Source organism: Hesperophylax consimilis, chromosome 1 (assembly GCF_061612785.1).
Source record: "Hesperophylax consimilis isolate HC1 chromosome 1, BYU_Hcon_1.0, whole genome shotgun sequence".
Taxonomy (NCBI): domain Eukaryota; kingdom Metazoa; phylum Arthropoda; class Insecta; order Trichoptera; family Limnephilidae; genus Hesperophylax; species Hesperophylax consimilis.
In genome coordinates, this window is record NC_142836.1 from 29,967,904 (window position 1) to 29,989,485 (window position 21,582).

The window sequence follows — 21,582 nt, forward strand, 5'->3', positions numbered from 1 at the left end:
AGATCTGCTCACCGTCTTACACCAGGGCGATACTGAGAGTATCTTCCACTCCGGAAATGTCTACGAAATGCCTAATTCAGATTTTTTTAAATCAATATACCTACTCGGTTTATGTGTATAAGAAAATAGTAATTTTTCACAAAGTGAAACACCTATATGTAAGTGAAATAACTAGGTAGGCATGTAATGTAAAAGGGCCATTATTATCTTATTTCAATATTTGTAAGCAGGTCCCTGTTATAGAATATAAAAAAACTGATTCCTTATCAATATTATTGCAGGGGTATTGCTTATGCATATGTCTTTTGCATGGACGTATCAACGGTAGGTGTTATACATAAAAATATAATTAAGAATTTTTATTATAATTTTGTGGTGGAAATACCGTTACGGTAAATAAATACACGAAGTTCATGTTAATTTGAATTAACACTGGGGCTGAAAGGGTTGAAGACTTTCAAAGATAAATCTATATACATTTTTGTTTTTATCAAAAAAACAATAATTTTAATATAGAACCAACAAAATGTATGGATATTTCGCTGTGCGAAAAAGATGGCTTTTCACAAATGAATTGAGTTTTCTTATTATTCATTATATCTAACGGTTAATTGATTTTTTTTAAAATAATCATAAAATGTTAACCGCAAGTGATTGATTATTCACTTAGAACCGAAAAAACCGAAGTTTGTGAAAACGATCATCAATTTCTGACGTTCTAGATTGGATGATAAAAGGGATATGATTATTCCTTATTTCTGAACTAACTGAGTTTCCGAAAATGTGCAAAATTTCATCAATCTCGGAATAAAACTGTAGATTTATGTACAAATTAAATCCACGCCGCCCGCCTGCTACAAACACACACTCTCTCTATTATATATTAGAAGATAGATGATTTGGATAATATTGGCGCCTTGATTTCTGGGTGATATCTGAACTTTGCGGTTTGTCATTATATTTGACATATAACCACATTGATCGAAGTAAATACTACCCTGACGAAGCTTAATATCTAAAATGATATTTATATCTACTGCACAAAATGATGTTTCATAATATTGATGGTTATCGCCATGTGTGATTTGATTTCTAGAAAATTTCGGAACTTTAAAAAAGTGAACGAAATTCCCGCAATGAAAAAATATACTCAAAAGTATGAATTCGGTGGGTACATTCACCCTAAATGACATTGGGAGCTTCCACAAATCATGATATTTCACAACGAACACGTTTAAATTTAAGCTCATAAAATGTTAAGTTAACTCGTGACCGAAAAGCATGATCTTAATGAGGTTTTTAACATAATTCAACAACTTAGGTTACATTTCACGTGTTTCTGGAGACCATCCAAGATGTCGGGACCTCAGCAATAGTGAACATGTGCCCGATGCGTGCCACGGCCGGGATTTTATCATTTGATCGCCGTGCCCGCCAGTAGTAATACGCTTCTGCAGCTAGTCAATTTGGGAACTTGACACGAATTATAATTTATGATTTCTGAAAGCTCCCGATGAGCTTTTTACATTGTTCAATGACTTGACCTTCAAAAGGTCATGGACTATTTTTGATTATTTTTTTCAAAATTATTTTCTGTCTTTCTTTATTTCGTAAGGCTGAATAACATTGGCCTTTTACACGAGTACGCCATTTCGCAAAAAATGGAAAAACCACAGATGACATAAGGAATATATATTATAGCACAATTATGTTTAAAAACATTTTAAAGGATTTGCACAACCGTTGTGTAACTAATAAAGTAAATACTAAATATATTGTAATAGATCATTTGATGACTATGCGATATGCACCTACTGATGAATTTATAAGCAATATTTTCTGGAATTACATTTTTATACCATCAATTCATTTACGAAGTAGTCATAAATCACATTTGAGTAAACTTTGTTCAAGGTCAAGCAAAACTCCTCACAATAAGAAAGATTTACCTGTCTTCTTCAAATGTCTTGGAATCACATACCTTCCTCAAACCGGTTTCACGCACGTCAAACATCAAGTCTGTCAAGTCGTGTCCGCGTTACTTTACAATCATTCCTATATTTTCCGTCTTATTTATGTACGATGCATTAATACGCGCCTGTAACTGACCAAAGTCATTCACTTAAATTTGAATTAAATAAATTTTCTGAAAATCTGTCACCATTATAAGAAAAACATAAAAAATACAAAACATATTGTTACGAATTGAAAGGACTTTCATAGAATATAAGGTAGGTACATGATTATCGTATCCAACAGAATAAGCAAGTTCTAATTCTCAAAATAGAAGTAGGTATCTATAAAATAGAGGTAGGTACATATTATCACAAAGTGATAATATTTACACATCATATTTTTGGAATCACGACGTTTTTTGTAAGAATGATTCTGTAGGTGTAGTTATTATCATTACATTATAGGTAACATAAAATGATATATTATCTGGTAAAATATCACTAGCCATTGTCGGGTCCTTTGAATGACCTTCAAATAAAAGAACGGTTGTAAATGCGATATTTTATCCCCTGGTAATGACAGTCAACAACGGTTTCCCTATCGCCTGAAAGCAAATACTTCAATATTTTTATCCATCGAACTTATTTGCAGAAGTGAAAAGTAATTTAATGATTTGCGTGAAGTCGGTAAGCGTCGGTTGAATTTAGAAGTTGTGTTTATAAATAAAATGCAATTTCACAAGCCGCGTTGAAGGAGGAAAGCGGGTAAAAATAGGCTATCAACAACGACGAAACAATGTAAACCAATAATTCTGAAAATCGTTGGAAAACGCTTGACCGCTTTGCGGAATAATTTGTTGACATTGCTACTTTACGATACAGCTTGTAGGACTTCGGTCTACACGACGAATGACACTATTTGTAATGGAAAATCAAAGATTTAGACATTTGGGTATATTTAAGATAAACTGTTTCCCGATACCATACAATGAAGAATGCCCGACAATTTGTTTGTGTATTAATTTTTTAAAGTATTATTTTCAAGCGCCCCTGAGGTGATATCTCTCAAAAGCGGCGCTATACAAATTGTCCAATATTATTAACGGTAGAGTAGGTGTGCATAGAAATCCCAGTCTTAAAATGCCAAAACTTGTGTGTGCGTGAGTAACGTAAGCACATAGATACGTATTTTTTTTTTATTTGCTATTCGGGTAATTGCTTAATCTGGTGGTCGTAAGTTTGTGCCAAAATAGATACGTGTAAAATCTGTACGGTTAATAAAAAAATAAAAAGCCTGTTCTCAAAATACAAAAGTAATACATTTTTTTTATTATAAACGCTCAGAGAGACTTATATATTTTATGATACAATATTATACTGACGCAGGAGAATAATCATTGAGTAAATACACGGAGAAAATGAGTATTGATAATTTATTAAAAATCCCTTCAAATTATTGGTGATCCTGTTAAAAGGGGATTGCTGGTCGTTTCCTGATAATCTTTTAGTAAACTCCTAATACATCGGAACACGTGTTTATACACCTGCATTTGCCTTGATAATATACAATGACGCAATGCGAAAATGTTAGAATTTTTACTAACACGTGTTCCGGCATCGTGATAATACATTGATATTTACTAAAAGTTTATTAGAATAAAATCATATATTCACTGCAATCCCCTTTTGAATAAACTGGACCAAACTGGATTACGAATAATTTGAAGAGAAATCATTATTATATGTATATAAATAATAAAATAATTTGTCACATCAGTAATATATATGATATAATATATAATAAGAATGCTATGATAGCCTTCTTGTAACTAAATTTAGTGTAGTTGCAGTTACAAGTAATATAATATCACAATTGAAAAATTACGTTACGAGCTGAAATTAGTAATTCAGTAATTGAAATTATTGCCTAGTTTCCCGCTTGAACTATGAGTTTCCTGATACCGTGTATAGTTAACGTTAATAATGTAATTAAATAGTATTAATATCGCATTAATTAATCATCGAAAAAGAAAAACAGAAAAATCGGAAAAATAATCATGACGCCAAAGCACACTGTTTGCGTGACATGTAGACAGATTTTCTGATCAATTGGACCAACAAATAGACTTTTTTAATATGTTTTATTTATAACTTTATGCAATATATTACTATTCTGACAATGTATCAATCAATGGCAAATAATCCAATGACACAATCATGCTTGTCCCTTGACGATCGCAGATAAATACGCCATGCAGTCATGAGTACGTACCTACTAATAAAACGTAATTAAAATGTTGGTCACATGTCAAAATATTGACAGATGGACCAAGACTAATTGATTTGTTACATTTTTAATGTGTTATTCTCATTGTTACTAGTAAATAAATAGCCTTAGAGATTTTACAATTTCTGTGCAGTCAGGGGCCTCACTGCTGTAAATATTTTATATTATAACATGGTTTTTTGCGTTCGTTACTTTATTTTTTCCTTCTACGTACTTTCTCGTTCTTAGGAAAAAGCGTCAAACTTAATAGGAAAAAGCGTCTAAAAAATAAACCAAATTTTAACGACCCCGTTGGAAATAATTTCCCTCGTGGCCTGTGTCATATTTAGATATGTTTGTGGAAGGTGTTGGTAGAGCGGTGTCCCGGAAAGACAAGGGTCCTGGGTTCGAGTCCTAGGTGTGACCGTATCCTTTTCTGATTTTTCTGTTTCAGATTTTCGTTTAGAAATCGCTAATATTGTCTTCAATAATTAAATAAATTTACTATTTATTATGGATCATGTTTTTAAAAAGGAATTTAATAATCTCTACATCTCTTGTGAATGTTTTCAAATTTCGAAAAAAAAGATGGATTTTTAATTTCAAAGGAAGTATGACAAGAGTGACAAGTAGGTACTCCCGTCATCTGCATGTTGCGATATGAGTGTTAAATGTTATAGTGATGGGCATTCTCGAAACATTTACAGTCATAATCGAATTATTTTTTGCCCAGCAAATTTCTTTTCGATTCATTCGAATAATCAGTTTTTCACTTTTTATTGGAACAACTTTTCTTTAACTTTTGAATATTATGCTTATCAATGTACATCATTGAAGAAATAATGTAATAATTGGAATGTTTCATGTTTCGTTTAGATTTGATAGTATTATCTTCTTCTTCAATCAGTTTTTCGATTAAAAAAATTATCACACGCATTACACGTATGCTAAACAATATTTAAATGCAATTAATATTACGCGACTACCTACTTTAAATAGAAACGACTTTTTTATTAATAGTAGGTTAGGTAGAAGTTTTTTTGCCAGTGTATTATATGCATTTAATTTAAATATATTATAGAATAATTACGTGTGATTAAAATTAGTAGTGTATAATAGTAGGATTGTAATACAATTTATCAACGGAAGCAGTAAAGCCTTACTTATAATATTAACGAGACTTTTTGTGCATGATAATTGATAATTATATCTACGAGTAGTTAATTAATCCAATCAGATTATTTTTTATAACAACCGTGTTATCTAATTCGGTATCAGTGGCGTACATTCTTCGATTTTTCTTTAGAACATTCATATCATCAAAAATAGTTGCTACTTTTTCGAAAATTCAGCTTTCAAGCTTAGTGTAAGGATTTTAGTTTCATAGTTTAAATTAATATTGAAATTATACTGTTAAATGTCAAATAAGTATGTAGCGCCTACCTACATGCATCTTATGTCAAACCATTGACGTCAGCTGATTCTCATGACTATGTGTAAAACCAAGCTGATTCATGGATGGTTTGAAAACATGAATGTTCCCGATGGTTATCTCCATCACAGACAGCATAATACCTGTAAGACTGGCCTATCTTCCAGCTTATTGGACTAACTTGCCAATGGCGGGGAGAGCAATCTTGCTATTGAACAGATTAATTTAGATGTCGACATATTTAGCATCAATGTAGCTACCTTTAAAATGTAGTATAGTTGATATAACTACTATTTATTATGCAATAATTCTTATTTACATATGTATTTAAAAGTGCACTAAAATGAACAATTTTGTAATGTCTTAAAAATAATAATTTTAGTTGAATTGATTTCAATTGAAACGATATTCAACAATGAAGATCTGACTGAAGAAGACATTATAATCATATCGAGAGATGCGTTGTAAAACGGTAATATTATATCGATTTACTTATGAACTTTATTAAATTAGGGTCACATGGTTAATCTTTACAAAAAACACTCAAACCAAACAATTTTTTTTGCGGAATTCGAAAAAAATGTCCCACAAGCCCCTGGGTAGGTACCCACAAACAGGGCCGACCCTATGCGGGCACAATTGGAGCAGTCCGCTCTGGACGCCGACTTGCCAAGAGGCTGAAAATTCCTCACCTAACACATAGCCCTGGAGAAGAGTTTTCATAAAAAAACGGTGATACACGAAGACACAAATAATCCAAATACATACATTTGATTACAGTGATCTCCTACTTAGGCGACTACTGGTTTTGACAAATTACGCCAAAATGTTACTTGCGCCAAGCGCCGCGCCGTTTGGTGCAGGGCCGGCCCTGTCCACAAATAACCTACATACACCACACCCACAGGTTAGGTTAACCACAAGTTCATCGCATATATATCTTTTAGAGATAAAAGATAATATATAAGCTTGAGGAATGCTCAGATAGAAGCTATAAAAAGGTTTGGGTAAACCTGCCGTTAGATTAATGTAGATATACCTACTCGTACGTACCGAAGCACGAATCGAAGAGCGCGTCATGAGAATGAAAGTTTACCCTACAAATTACTATAGAATAATATTATCTATAAAATGAAAAAGAAAAAGTAAACGTTCTTTGGTTCGTTCAAAATCTTAAATCTCCGAAAGTTCTTCACGGATTGCTTTGAAACTTTGACACGACGTTGCATTCGAATACGCGTGTGTTTTATATACATTTATCTTAATATCGTCGCTGTGAAATCAAACCAGCATATCTGCGAAATGCTTGTTTTTCACCAGAGCGCTTTAAAGATTTCGCATATGATATTTTCCTTTTAACGTCCGTTTGGTTCACCTCAATGCCACCTTATGAATGAATAAAATTTAGACGAATACTGCTTATTGAAGTAGTAGTTGCAAATAAATCGAAAATTGCTTAAATTAAGAGTAAAATGCAGATATGCCAGTATGGCTTTAAAATCAGTGTAATATTTGCATTTGTGTCACAGTGGCTTCTTCTTTTGGAACCTGTTTAAGGTATAAAAAAAGACAATGTTGTCAATGAAAAAATAATTTATTGCTTCACAATTTTTTTTATAAACAATTAACATAATACTGCTCTTTCCTTTGCTGGTAACTTCAAAGTTTCCCAAACGTTTATGGAAATCTGAATAAATTGACGGTATTATCCCGGCGGTAACTAACTTTAGGATACCATTTTTCTTTTTATCATCAATGGTCTCTTGGAATAAGCGTGCATCAGAACAGGATTCACGCTCCCATTGCCCCGTTTATTCCTTTTCTTCGCCTCCTCCCAGGCATGTGATCCGTAGGAGGTTTTGAAGTAAAAGTTGCCGTCGTAAATGAGACAAACATCACACTGATCTTTCTTCGGTGTGAAAGTTTGTATGACTTGAAAAAACCTCTGTACTGGTAGTAGCTGATTCCTGCAAGGTTTGACTCCTTTCTTTCTGTTAGATAATCTCTGTGATCGGCGATAGATTTTCCACCATCGATATACTCCCGAGAACTTTGATATCGGTAGTAATGACTAGGAACACTTGAGTTTACAGTTGTGGCAAGGAGGCTTCATGCTTCGTTGGTTCACTCTTCCACGGGTTTTAGACTCGTATTCCTCACCGCAGTTTCGCATCTTTCAGTTTGCTAAAGTTTTTTTATTAAATTTGCCTATTTTAATTTATTTTTTTAACCGGGAGAAATTTTACCCGTGTCAGACATTTTGGCATATATGCCGGTTTGTTTTAGTTGAGGCTGCTATAAACGCTTTTGTTAAGTGCAAACCGGATTATCTGCCAATAAGTCATACAATAAGTCATATTTGGTAGTAATAAAAATGTACTATTGTGAGATAATCCAGTTTTACTTACATGATGGACGCATTTCCCCCTTGAAAGTTTTGAAGCAACTGGCGTATTGCGGAATAGGTCTGTCTTCTGCTAAAAAAAATGGCGATTCACGCGTAAATGCATACCGGCCCAACGCCATCTGACAGATTTTTATTCAACTATACGACATGCCGGTTCGACATAAAAATAGAAGGGAAAAAAAGAAATTTTTTGACACCAATAACTCAAAATCTCCATTTTTGCATATATGCCGGTTTGATTTAACAGCGACGATATATAAAATCAATCTAATTTGCGAAAACGCCCAACCGATTTTAAAGAAATTCCGTAAACATATTAAAAGAAATTGACCAAACTTTTTTTATTTTGGATTTTTCGTCTAAAAATACACACAAACATAAATTTCATCACTACATAGAGGGCGGTCTGTGGCAGGACAACATCTGCCCGGGCCTACTAGTATTATATAAAAGTCACCTGTGACAGCTATTAGATACATTATATTTTTCCTCCATGATTATAGAGGATAAAAAAATGTGAATACCGCATAAGAATTGAGACCGCATTGACATTTCACAGGACTAGAACAAAATAATTATTTAAATTTCGAACTTCAGTTAAAGATCCGATTTTGTTTTCTTTGTGAGCAAGCTATTCCACAGAATATGAAACAATCAGAGATGTGCTTTATTTCAAATAAATCCATTTCAAATGGAAATGCAAAATGCAAAATGGGTATTTTCCATTTTGCATTTTAAATGCTTTTCTAAAAACCATTTTGCATTTTGCATTTTAAATACTTTTCTCAATGCATTTTCCATTTTAAATGCTTTTTTGCAACATTCTTCCTACTATCTCCACTAATCTTTTTTTCATAAGCCCCAAATATCAGTCGGTCCTCAACCTCGCTATGAGAGATAATTTAAATTTGTCAAGTCGCTCCCTGGTAGGAGCCCTGGCAATTGAGTGATATCATTACAAAAAATACTGAACATGGGGCCATGACGCTGTAATATTAAATATAAGATAGCAATTTCTATGTTTTTACGTTGGCAACATTAGTCCCGCGCAAATTTTTTGTGGTTTCATAATCTGTAGTCGTGGTGTTTTTGGATTTACCATCATGTAATATGTTTGTTATACATTGATGTCCATTATTAAATGACAAAATTGTTGTTAAAAGAAAAAATTCTATAATTATTTTAATTGTTTGACCTGAGAAACCATTTTGCAATTTCAATGCATTTTGAAAATAGGTATTTTGCATTTTGCATTTGAAATGCTTTTCTAAAAACCATTTTGCATTTTGCATTTTCAAATGGAAAAGTTTTGACCCATTTCCATTTTGCATTTCAAATGGTTTTGGGTACCCATTTTGCACATCTCTGGAAACAATGTAGCAAAAACTGTTAAAATAATTTATCAGTACCTATCTCTATCCATAACTACATGAGCTGCGTAACAATGATTTTCGTCTGCATATTTATATGTTTAGAATTAACAGCACAAGTGCCATTTACATACATGATATTGACAGTCATAGTACGATAACTAATATTAATAATTGGCGAGATTTTTGACAGGAAATAACAAAATTAAATATGCTGGAAGCGATTTGACATTCATCATTTCATTCCTACGTGTTTCGGAATAGAAATTCGTTCATTAGTTTTTACAAGTTCACTCAGAAGACCTTCGTTTGTTAATTCCTTTAATTTTTCTCACGTGAAGTCCGTTTATTAAATAATTTTCATAAATAATAACATTTTACTCCATGGAATGTCATGATATTATATCGTCAAGGAAAAAAATATTGGTGTATATTTGTGGTAATTATTACTTAACTCCAGAGTGGAAGATATTCTCAGTATCACCCTGGTAAATTACCATTTCATTATGAATTGAAACGTTGCTTAAATGACTTGGTGACCACATCTGAATAGCAAGGCACATTCCAACCTTACTCTTCTCCGTGTATTTTCCTTCCCCATTCACAAGCCTCATAACATACTTTTAATAATGAGGATGATATAGTCACACTGACTCCGGACATTCGGTCTCAGGGGCAGTTTGGATTATATTGGGGCGGTATTCACATAAAAATAAAATAAAGTTATGATTTTAAATGTTAAAAGACGAAGAAATGTACCAATTGAATTCGAATTAATAATTCTTCGTAATAACAACAATTAGTAAAAAAAACAATTTTAATTAAACGTTTTCAAGCCGGTTATCTCTTTAAATAGATCGATCATGTCATTTTTTCATAAACAACGATTATAAAATAAATGAAATATGTAAACTTTAATTTATCTGAAATCGACAATTCACCTAACTGAAATGAGGAATACTGCACGTTCGCAGTTCCCTCCAATATTCCGCACCGAAAGTTCCAGGAAAGTCACCCCTAGCGAAGCTTCACTCCCCGCCGTAAAGGTCAACAAAGGACAAACCCAAGTTCGCGCGACCAAATCCTTTTCCCAACGTTAAACATCGAACCTAAGCTTATTATAAATAAAACATAATGTTTTATTTATTATAAACTCTTACTATTAGTATAACGAATATACATTACTGTAAAAATACATAAAAAAACACAGAAACAGGTGGTTATGTAGACAAATAAATGGAATTTGACAGATTCATTTAATTTACAAATTAATGTGTTATTTTGATTTGTTTGCATACTTAAAATATCGCTCATTTATTTCAATTATTATAGATCAAAGCCATTTCATTTATTGCAAGTTACATTGATCACATTAATCAGTGAAAAATTTTAAATTATTAATTTTGTTCGTTTTTTTGAAATAAAACTTACTTCCGAGTAGATTTCCTCTTGCGGGAACTTCGTCCATTGTAATTCCTTGTCACTTGTAAAAATATTTATTGCACAATAATCTAGCTAGTGTCTCCAGCTTCGCGTAAAACTGTTCCGGTATTTCTGACGATACCCGCCGCCTCCAAGTCTTCTGCTTGACTGTTGTGAAAACCGCCAGACGCACGCTTTTCACACACACCTAGCGCAGTGCCTTATATTGTAATATAGGTGAATATAATATATGTTACCGTACTTTCTGCACGTATTACCCTTATCACGCAAACCTTGCGAAATAATTGGCAATATCTAAAGATGCTACATTTATTAAAAATTATTATTCTACAAATAAATTATTATTCTACATTTTCTTTAAAATATTGACCCCGGTTTTCCAACAGTTCAAATTTCCATAAAATTTTCCTACGGCCTAGACGGTTAGTGCCATCTGTGATCCAGCGCAACATTAAAAAATACTACGTTGGGAAATTCGTTAAGGAAAAAAAGATGTTCAAAATTATTTCCAGAGATGGTGCTAATATGCTCAGAATTTGGACATGATTTAAGGTCATTGAGCACTGCCTTAAGCAAATAATATCCTAAAAACACATATTATATGAATAAAAGTCAATCCGTTAATTACATATTTTTATTAATATATAAAAGATAATTTTTGTATTGATAGATATTTGTATCAGAAAACATAACATTGACAATATTTACGGCAATACCAGCAGCGGCCTTATTTGATTCGGAATGGTGTCTAAAAGCCCGGAATTATTCAAATCTGTTGTTTACGTTTCTCACTCATACAATTTCCTCAGTAAAATTTTGACAGCTGAGTTGTTTGGTTAGTTCGTTTGGCAGCGGCATCTCGTTGCTATTTGACGTTTCGGTTAACCGTCGGCCGCTGACCATTTAACAAAACGACAAGTGTTCAGTGCGTGAGTTTATGAATTTTAACTGCATAGCTCGCTCGTAAAGATCTTCTGGTGAAAGCGATCACGGCTCCATGCGCGCAGTCAGCAGTGAATTGGTGAAAACATCTTTCGGTGAAAATTGGAGGTGGTAATGCGTACGCTCGCATGTTGATGATGACCACTAAATTTTAGTACCTGTCCTGGTTTGTTACTGTTCAGATAATATTATAAGTTTCTCCCGGGCATTCAAATTGTCAAACAACGGGGTCATAAACGGAGTCTTCACCGAAAAGAATGCGCCTTGACGAAGTGTCTCAGCTGAACATTCCTACATGTACTTAATGATTTCTGTACAAAAGCAAGTGTAGCTAATTACCAGCGTTTCGCGAGTGTTTTTCGACAACGAACATTAAGTTAATAATTCAATAGTGAAGGAATAATAAAGTATTTTGTGCGAAACTCGAGGTTCATGGCCCTCAGCATGGAGAAGAAGAATGATGTACAGTTTATATTGAAGTCTTTGCTCGCTGGAGGTAAGTTCTGCAGTTCTGTCTGTTTTCTGTTATTTTATATAGCAGGCTGGTAAGTGTGCGTGTAATAAATGAATTTGTATTTTATACTTTCTCATGATCAGAAGATCAACCGACAGAAAACGTAGTTTATTTTGTTGCTTTTATAATAATTATAAAGTTCTACAAATGATACAGACAAAAAATATACTCTATGTTATCAGCGTATTATTATTTACTTGTGATGATTTCATCTGTAACTATTGCCAATTTTGTTTGGAATTCAATATTTTAGTCCATTGCAACATTTTTTTATTATTTATGCTTTTATGATAGAGAGATTACAACAATGTTACCCATTTTCGATATAATCATTCAAAATCATGACTGAAACATGCATCGTGCCAGTAAAAAAATCGAGCCTAATTTGGCAAATCCGGTGATAAGGGGGTGGGTAGGTACCTGATATAAAAATATTTTTTTCTTTCCAAGAATCCGAGACATTATTCACGACCATTGGGCAAGTACTTTTATTAAGTAGGTGTAGACAATGACATAGTAATCTGTAGGTAGGTAATAATAACCCAAAAATTATGATATAGTTATAATGCATGTGATGTTTTAAAATGCCGCCCAAGGATTCTATTGTTTTCTTATAAATTAGTTAGATTTATAAATATCCGCAAAGAATTGAAAGAATCCATCAAAATTCTGGCCGCGGTGTCTCACGGGTTTTCCCTCATAATGAAAGTTTAAAAAAATAAACCAGTTTCTTCAGCTATTGTAGGTAAAATACCTAGTGTATTCATCGTTTAATAGAGGGGAACGGTACAATGGTAGACTTGAAAACAAAGTGTAAACCAAGGGCCTAAATAAAGGGAGGGTTACGGGGTTCGAACCCCCCCCCCCCATCCCCAATCGGCCGCAGTATTGCAATTACATTCCTGGAAAATACATCACTATTATTTGCACAATCTCTTTTATCAATGTGATTTAAATAATAAGTTTTGTAAGTAGAGGTCCCAAAAAACTTCTAATAAATTTTCCAACCACCCCTCCCCCTTCACCCTTGCCCCCATACTAGGATCGAATCCCCCCACCCCATGTGAATGCTATAGCTACGCCACTGGTGTAAACAAAACGGATGAGTTGTTGTTTAATATTAGATTATATTCCAGGATCTGACCAAAAATAATGCCGTTCACATACGATACACTTCCCATTTTCGAGTTGTTTACTGTTTACTGGTTATAATCATAAAAAATATATATATATTTATATTGGCTCCTTTGTATGATTTTGGAATCATTACTTTTTACTTAAATACCCTGACCACATTATTGTAAGTAGGTATGTTTTTTTTCTACAATGCCTTAATATTTGCACAATTTTGTTAATACCTCTATCTTATCTTCTCAAAAATGCACAGGATGTCTCAATATGTGTGATCAATCTTACCAACGGACTTTTGGTTTATTTATTTCCAAAATCCACGGAAAAACCAATCCCGTGAGCGTAGATGATCCGTGAGGAAGTTTTCGTCATATTTCGATGACCTAAAATCGTAATTCATGGACAAAACTAGTTCCAAAGTTCGTGTTATATTTACATAGGTTTATAAAAAAAACATACGATGTACATGTGTAGGTATTTTTAAATATTTCATTGATAAATCATATCTCTGTCTCGGCCGAAACTGAATTTTGATAAGCAATCTATACAACAACTCTTGATGTTATTTGTCTAGCCATAATAAGCCTCTTGCGTTATTTTCTTTTTACATTTTCTGAAAGTCGCAGCAATTTTTAGAAAATATTGCATTTCTATGAAATAGTGTTGCTTATTGTCGTTTTTTTAAATGCAGCCCATGTGGTAACAACTGTCAAATTACCGAATCTAGTTTATTTAAAAATATGAATTTAACCACGGAGATTTAACCAAAGTTGAACCTACTATCGTACGTTCCTCGCAGAAATAAACCAAATACCCATTTAATGATTAGTTTACAATTTCGCTAAAATAACGTGCGTTTAAAATTGTCAAATTCGTCATCAGCTTTAAAATTTCGCAAAAACACATTTCCCTACTTGACGTCGCAACCTTAAAATGCGTAAGTATTTAATAAGAAAAAAAACGTAATTCAATTTTAAATCACGCAAGAGGCTCATTCTGCGAATACAAAGCGCAGTGTTTGTAATGTGTGTGCCGGAACGCATGTAGCATCACACCATATGGACATTATTATGAAAGCGAGAATACAAATTGAAGTGCCTACTTATCTCATTACTTACTCTTATCGAATGCGTTCGTAGTTCGCATATCCCACTTATCCCAGCAGCACGTATTACTGAAGGGAAAAGAGTGGCTGACATCACGGACTTGAAACACAACTCGCTGCATTTTCATGATATCGTCTGTGCGAAACCCTGTTCCTGATACGTGTCTCTCGGTTAGTCCCCATGTCTGTTATATGTGTAACTGTATCGGGTTCGTGTGGTGAAGTTTGCCTACGTCTTGACCACGATTGTGTCAGCCCCACCAACTACGGAACTTCCTCTCCCTCCTTAAATTAAAATACCATCCACACAGCATCCCCAAAGATGACACAGAATTAAGACCTAATCGAAATGGATTTAAGTACTTACGTGCTCCGTCCCGTATTCTGTTTTACTGTGACTCTGGTCACAGAGGTTGAAGGTTTGTAAAGGTCAAGGCAAACATGAAAATATTTATATATTATCTACTATATTTATAAATAAATTCTTCATTTCAAAAAGTGGGGAGGTTACACAATACAAAGCATATTTGCACCTCCTTCCAGAGTAAAAATACTCTTTATTGTCGCTCTGGTGGAGACCGTCATTTAGAATCATAGTTGTTTCAAATTTAGCTGTGTTGCTTTAGCTGTTGGGCATGAGGCAGCATACCACTGATTCAGGACAGTCTGGGTGTCACATAAAAAATCAATTCTTCCTTATTATTATTGGATCGAAAGTATTAAAAATATTTCCCTTTCCTCTTAACAGCAAGCCGAAATCCTGAATTTCTCTCTATTAAATTAGGTATTACCCTTTGTGAATTTTATAAAAACGGACCCATTGATGAAAGTGTGCGATGTTTTGTGTGATTATGCGTTTATTTTGCACTCATCGCTGTCTTCTATATGCATTAGCTGTCTTGACTTCAACTATCTGATGTCGTGTTATTCAATATCCGCGTGCTCATTGCTTACCCACCGCTACTGATGCTACTGGACAGCTGGTGGTATTAGAAATCTCCTACAATTACCATGGAGAATCATCTTATTAATCTCGGCTAAACCAGTAATACACTACCATGCGGTTTTTCCCAATTTCGTCTTTTCTACGGTCGGGGAACATTACGCTATATTATGCGCGCATAATAATTAGGGAGTGGCATAAATGTATTATATTTTGGGGTGACACCAAAGATATTGTTCTTCTAATATCTTTGGGTGACACACTACGCCATAATCTTACTCAGGAGAGGGGGGTCAGATCAATTGGGTAATTGCCGCCGAATATCATTTCTTTGTATGGGATCTGTCACTTTGACAGATGACAGCTGCTTAATTACATCGCTCCGTAAATTATAAAAAAAATATAGCCCGGCTAGCAGATCACATAGCATATCGTCGCCATGCCCACACTTATAACTAAGGGGTGACAGGTCTGTATGGGATTGTATGTCGAGCAATATGGAGTTATATAAAACGCCTTGAACTTAAAGCGTGTTCAATTCCTCGGCTGGCTAAGTCCTCCATCACAACACAAGCAACATTTTCAGCTTACTGTGGTGGTAGTAGGAGATTTTCAAATATTGTCAGGTTATTCGTAACCCGGGAATGTTTGTCTTTCTTTAAAAAAAAATAAAAAAAATATGTCACCCCCTTTAACCATATTAAGGTTTAGCCAAAACTTCCCAATATTTTTTCTCCGTTCTGACATTTAAAACTTTTTTTAACAATGGTAACTAATTCAAATTATATTAGACTTCTTAAGAGTGTGGAACGGAACTGGAGCAGACATTTTGATATTGGGTCAAAATGGCCTGCTCAAAATGCAATAATCGTGCCTATCCAATAAGCCTACCCAAATCCTTGGTGTAAATATCAGATAAAATCGTCAGTAGATAAAATAAACCAGAATGAATGGATTATCTCCAGCATTCTTCGAAAACAATTTTATAATTGTTTCTTATTTTGGGATGTTTATAATTCTGCCTACAAGTTTTACTCTCATAAAATATTGTTCGTCCAAGGCTTCACTCAATGTAAGTTATATATTCTCAGGTGTTTTGTTTGGCAAGCACGCCTTTGTGTTGAAATTAATAACAATCATTGTTCATGTGAATAAACTTAAATACAATAGTTACAGGTTTAAGCAAACATAGATAAAAAAATTAACTTTTCTAACAAGTAAGGCTGACAGTAGCACGCGCATGCATAACCAGTAACCACGCTGTTGCCTTTCAGCTGCCCGGAGATCGTAGAATTTTTGCAACGCTAATCTCGCGCCGTGTATAATTACTTCTTTATTACGATTTCTGGTACACGACTGTCATACAGACGCAAAATACATCCAAAAATAAAACTGCAAGCTTTTGCTTGGCTGTGTAGAAATACTCACGATCGCGCACAGGGCAATGTGAAATAATGTGCATTCCTCTCTCAATTTTACCAAACCTAACCCGACAGCGTTCCTCTTCTATATTTGCCTCATTCAGATAATCCTATATGGGTAGATACTCTTTTTCTGTTCGGTGAAAAGGAGCATGCACAGAACATGTATAGTGTTGCGCAAAAACTTGCAGTTTTATTTTCGATTATATTTTGTTTTCATGTACCATTTTTTCTTGTTTACTTTATATTAAAACATTATTACTTCATGTCAAAATTTTCAGAGAAGTGATGAATATTGATGATGTAATGTTTTCATTTCACTCCAATGAGCAACGTGATTAGTCTAACTATGCGTATTGTTGAGTTGTTCCCATGTTCTGGATCACGTGCGTTAGTTTCGTCAGCCCAATCTTGGTGATCTAATTAAGTAAATGCGGTTTTTTGTCTCAAATTTTACTTGCCGTCTCATCTCATGTTTTTCACACGTACTGAGATTACGTTTAAAAGTGTGTATCTAATAATTATAAATAAATTTATCTATGGTTAACTGTAGTGCTAAGATCTGAAATTTCCGCGTCCCTTATAAACTAGCCGAAAAATTAATAGGAGTTGTTTAAAGCCACAATAAATAGATTTAAATTAAAGTTTAAACCTTCTACGTTTTGTGGGATCAAAAGTTTTAGTTAAGATTTCAAAGTGTGAGTGATTTTTGCGCATAAACTAATTAAAGTAAAAAAATATTAAATGTCAAGTTGAGTGACTTTGTCTATGCAATAAAACAAATATTAAATAGTGATTGCCACCATCAATTTTTCATCAAGCATAATTAAAGAGGGGCATTTGTGAACTTACTAAAATAGTGATGTCTAGCACACGTAGCAAAACCCCAATAATTTCGGAAGATAAATTGAACATGGATAAGATTATTGAATACATTGATAAAAAATTTGAAACCCTGAAAAAAGATATATTTACAAAAATTGATTTACAAACTACAGAAACTACAAAAAGTATTGATTTTATCAGTGCTCAATACGATGAGATGTTAAAAAAAATTGAGGTCTCAAATAATTTAAATCGAGCGATTCAAACAGATTTTGAAAATATAAAAAAAGACCAAATGGAAAAAAATATGATTATTAAAAAACTTGAAATCCGACTTTCTGATTTGGAAACGTTATCAAAATCTAATAGTTTGGAAATAGCAGGAATTCCACAACAAAACCGCGAACAACCTGTGGAAATTGTTAAAAAAGTTGCTGCCGCAGCAGGAATCCACCTCTTACACACTGATATAACTGACGTCACGAGAGTCTCAGACAGACGAAATGAAGCCCCTCCTAAACTTCTTGTGACCTTTTCCGATAAAAGAAAAAGAGATTCCCTCCTTGATAAGAAAAAGGAAATAAATTATAATGAAATCAAGGATCTGGCGACATCTCGAATCTTCATCGGGGAAGAATTAAGCCCGTATCATAAAGAAATCCTATGGAAAACAAAACAATTATCAAAAGAAAAAAATTACCAATATGTATGGTACAAACAGGGTAAAGTTATGATACGCAAAAAACAAGATGATAAAATTATCTACATTAAGCACCTTGATGATATGGTGAAAATAATTTAGTGAATAATATGAACAACATTACTTAATCCACTTAATAATTTAAATTGAGAAAATGAATAACGCACTAACAACAAACATACCAAACATATCATCCATAAACAATAATTTTAACATAATGCACCAGAATATTAGAAGTATCAATAAAAACTTTGATGAACTACAAATATTGATGAAAAGCTTAAATTTAAAATGGGATATTATTATTCTTACTGAATGTTGGCTAACTGATAAATACTACCCCCTACAAATTGGGAATTATGTCCCTTACTCTACAATAATGAACAACACAAAAAATGATGGTGTCATCGTATATATTAAAGAAGATATAGAAGCTGATGTCAGAGAGATCTGTATCAATAATGCAAACTGTCTAAGTATATCAATCGGTAATGACACAACAATACTCGCAATTTATAGATCTCCTTCTACACAAAATCTAGAACCATTCCTCAACTCCTTATCTAATCAACTAAGTCTACTAAAAAGAACTAAAGATGTATTTATCATCGGTGATATAAATATTGATATTCTTGAAAATGGCCATCCAAAAAAATTTGATTATATGCAAACACTAGCATACCATGGATATAAAAGCCTAATTGATGAACCAACACGTGTATATAATGAAAGCAAAACTTGCATTGATCATATCTTTTGTAAAACTAATAGAAAAACTCAAGCCATTATTTGTACTACCACACTGACAGACCATTATACAATAATTCTATCTATTACAAAAAAAAATACATATGTAAACCAAAAAAAGAAATCACTCCTAACGAAATCTGAAACAAATTGGGAAAACGTCAAATGCGAGTTAACAGTGAATGACTGGACAAGCCTTCTGGAAAAAGATGATACTGATACTGCTTGGAGTTATTTTATAGAAGTTTTACAGAACATTATCCTATCAAACACCAAAACCATAGAAAAAAAGTTATCTCATAAAAATTTACACATTAAACCTTGGATTAGTCAGAATATTATAAACTCAATCAGAAAAAGAGATGAACTGCACAAAAAAGTCAAAAACAACCCTTATGATATCCTAACACTTCGATTCTACAAAAGATATCGTAATACATGTAAAAATGTAATACGTTATGCTAAAGAAACATTCTATAAAAACAAGATTGATGAATGTAATAATGATTCACGTAAACTCTGGCAGATCATAAATGAAATAACTAATGCTAAAGCCTCACATAATGACAATAGCATTAAGGAATTAAACATTGATGAGATTCCCACATCTTTTACAGAACACCCGGACAAACTTCTTGACTTTATAAACAACTATTTTTGCAATATAGGCTCAAACTTAGCAAATAAAATTAAACAAAATTCAATTAGTACTATCGAAAATACAGTGAGGATTGACGATGTAAATCAAGAAAACAGCCTCAATATTGTCAAGATAACAAGTGATGAAATAAAAAATATTATAGCCTCCCTAAATATAAATACTTCATCGGGAAATGAACTGATATCAAGCAAATCAATTAAATATCTACAAAATGAGTTAATCCACCCACTGACGTATCTTATAAATCTGTCAATATCAAATGGTATTTTTCCTGCTTGTCTTAAAATTGCTACGATCATTCCAATATATAAAAACGGTCCCAAAAATGATGTATCAAACTATCGACCAATTAGTATTTTAACTACACTATCAAAAATATTAGAAAAAGTTATAAAAAAACAAATGCTTACATTTTTGGATTCTAATAAAATATTATCATCTACGCAGTATGGTTTTAGGGAAAACCTGGGTACTGGTGACGCTATAGCTAATGTAACAAATACAATTATTAGAAAATTGGATGAAGGCAAAAAATGCCTAGCAGTTTTCATTGATCTTCAAAAAGCTTTCGATACCATTGACCACGAAATACTGTATTTAAAACTAAAAAAAAATGGAATAACCGAAACAACCCTAAACCTACTTAGAAGTTACTTAACGGGAAGAGAACAATTTGTACAAATTGGTAAAAGAAGGAGCAAAACTCTACCAATTAAGTACGGTGTCCCCCAGGGAAGCGTATTAGGACCTATACTATTTCTAATTTACATAAATGACCTTATGAATCTTCCCATCAAAGGAAACATAATGAGCTTTGCAGATGACACTGTAATTTTATTCCATGAACAAGATTGGACAAGCACATATAAGGAGGCTGAACATGGCCTAACTGTTCTTCAAAACTGGCTTAAAGCAAACTCCCTTACATTAAATGTGAATAAAACCAAATATTTAATTTTCTCCAAAAACAAAAGAGGACAACCAATGAATGAGCATATACTCAAACTACATGAATGTCAAAAAAAAATTCCTCAATGTTCCTGCTCGCTTATAACTCAAACCAAAAGCATAAAATATCTTGGTATTGAAATTGACGATAAACTACACTGGGATTCACACATTGATCGAACTTCAAAAAAGTTAACTAAACTCATCTACTTCTTCAAAAAATTACGGAACATTTTGTCAGCTAGGGATTTAAAGAGAGTTTACTATGCTTTATGCCACTCCAAATTGGAATATGGAATAATAGGATGGGGCTCAGCAGTATCAAAACATATAAAACAGCTGAAGGTAACTCAGAATTGCATCATAAAGACCATACTAAAGGTTCCCATAAGGACATCAACAACAGAAATTTTTAAACAATTTGACGTTCCAAGCATACAGAAAATCTATGCCAAAAACATTTTGGTACAACACCTCAAAAATAATTCTCAGGAAAACACCTCACATACTCATAATACCAGAGCCAAACAAACAGAGATACTAACTATACCAAAGTGTAACTCTACCTTTGGACAAAGAAGCTCTGAATTTTTAGCAGTAAAGGTATATAACAAACTCCCACTTAGTATCAAACAAATCAAAACAAAAAACAACTGCATTAAGAACATTAAATCTTGGCTTAAGGAATTACCGGAAAAATAACTTACTAGCATATTTAAAACATCGTCGTAGAAGTTTCTGGAAACCCTTACCCAAAACATGAAGTCGAACC

At 33.2% G+C, this 21,582-nt stretch overlaps 2 protein-coding genes across 2 annotated transcripts in view; one reads left to right on the plus strand and one right to left on the minus strand.

Moving 5' to 3' along the window:
• MFS3 (major facilitator superfamily transporter 3) overlaps positions 1-11,020 on the minus strand; it is a 43,025-nt gene extending 32,005 nt beyond the window's left edge. Inside the window, exon 1 of the mRNA XM_089632115.1 lies at positions 10,862-11,020. Coding sequence (XP_089488241.1) covers positions 10,862-10,898 — 37 coding nt within the window. The 5' untranslated portion in view covers positions 10,899-11,020. The remainder of the gene's footprint in view (positions 1-10,861) is intronic.
• Positions 11,021-11,699: 679 nt separating this feature from the next.
• The window catches only part of LOC149426607 (mitochondrial coenzyme A transporter SLC25A16-like), a 49,737-nt gene continuing 39,854 nt past the window's right edge, over positions 11,700-21,582 (plus strand). Inside the window, exon 1 of the mRNA XM_089632125.1 lies at positions 11,700-12,311. Within this exon, the coding sequence (XP_089488251.1) occupies positions 12,248-12,311 (64 nt within the window). The 5' untranslated portion in view covers positions 11,700-12,247. The remainder of the gene's footprint in view (positions 12,312-21,582) is intronic.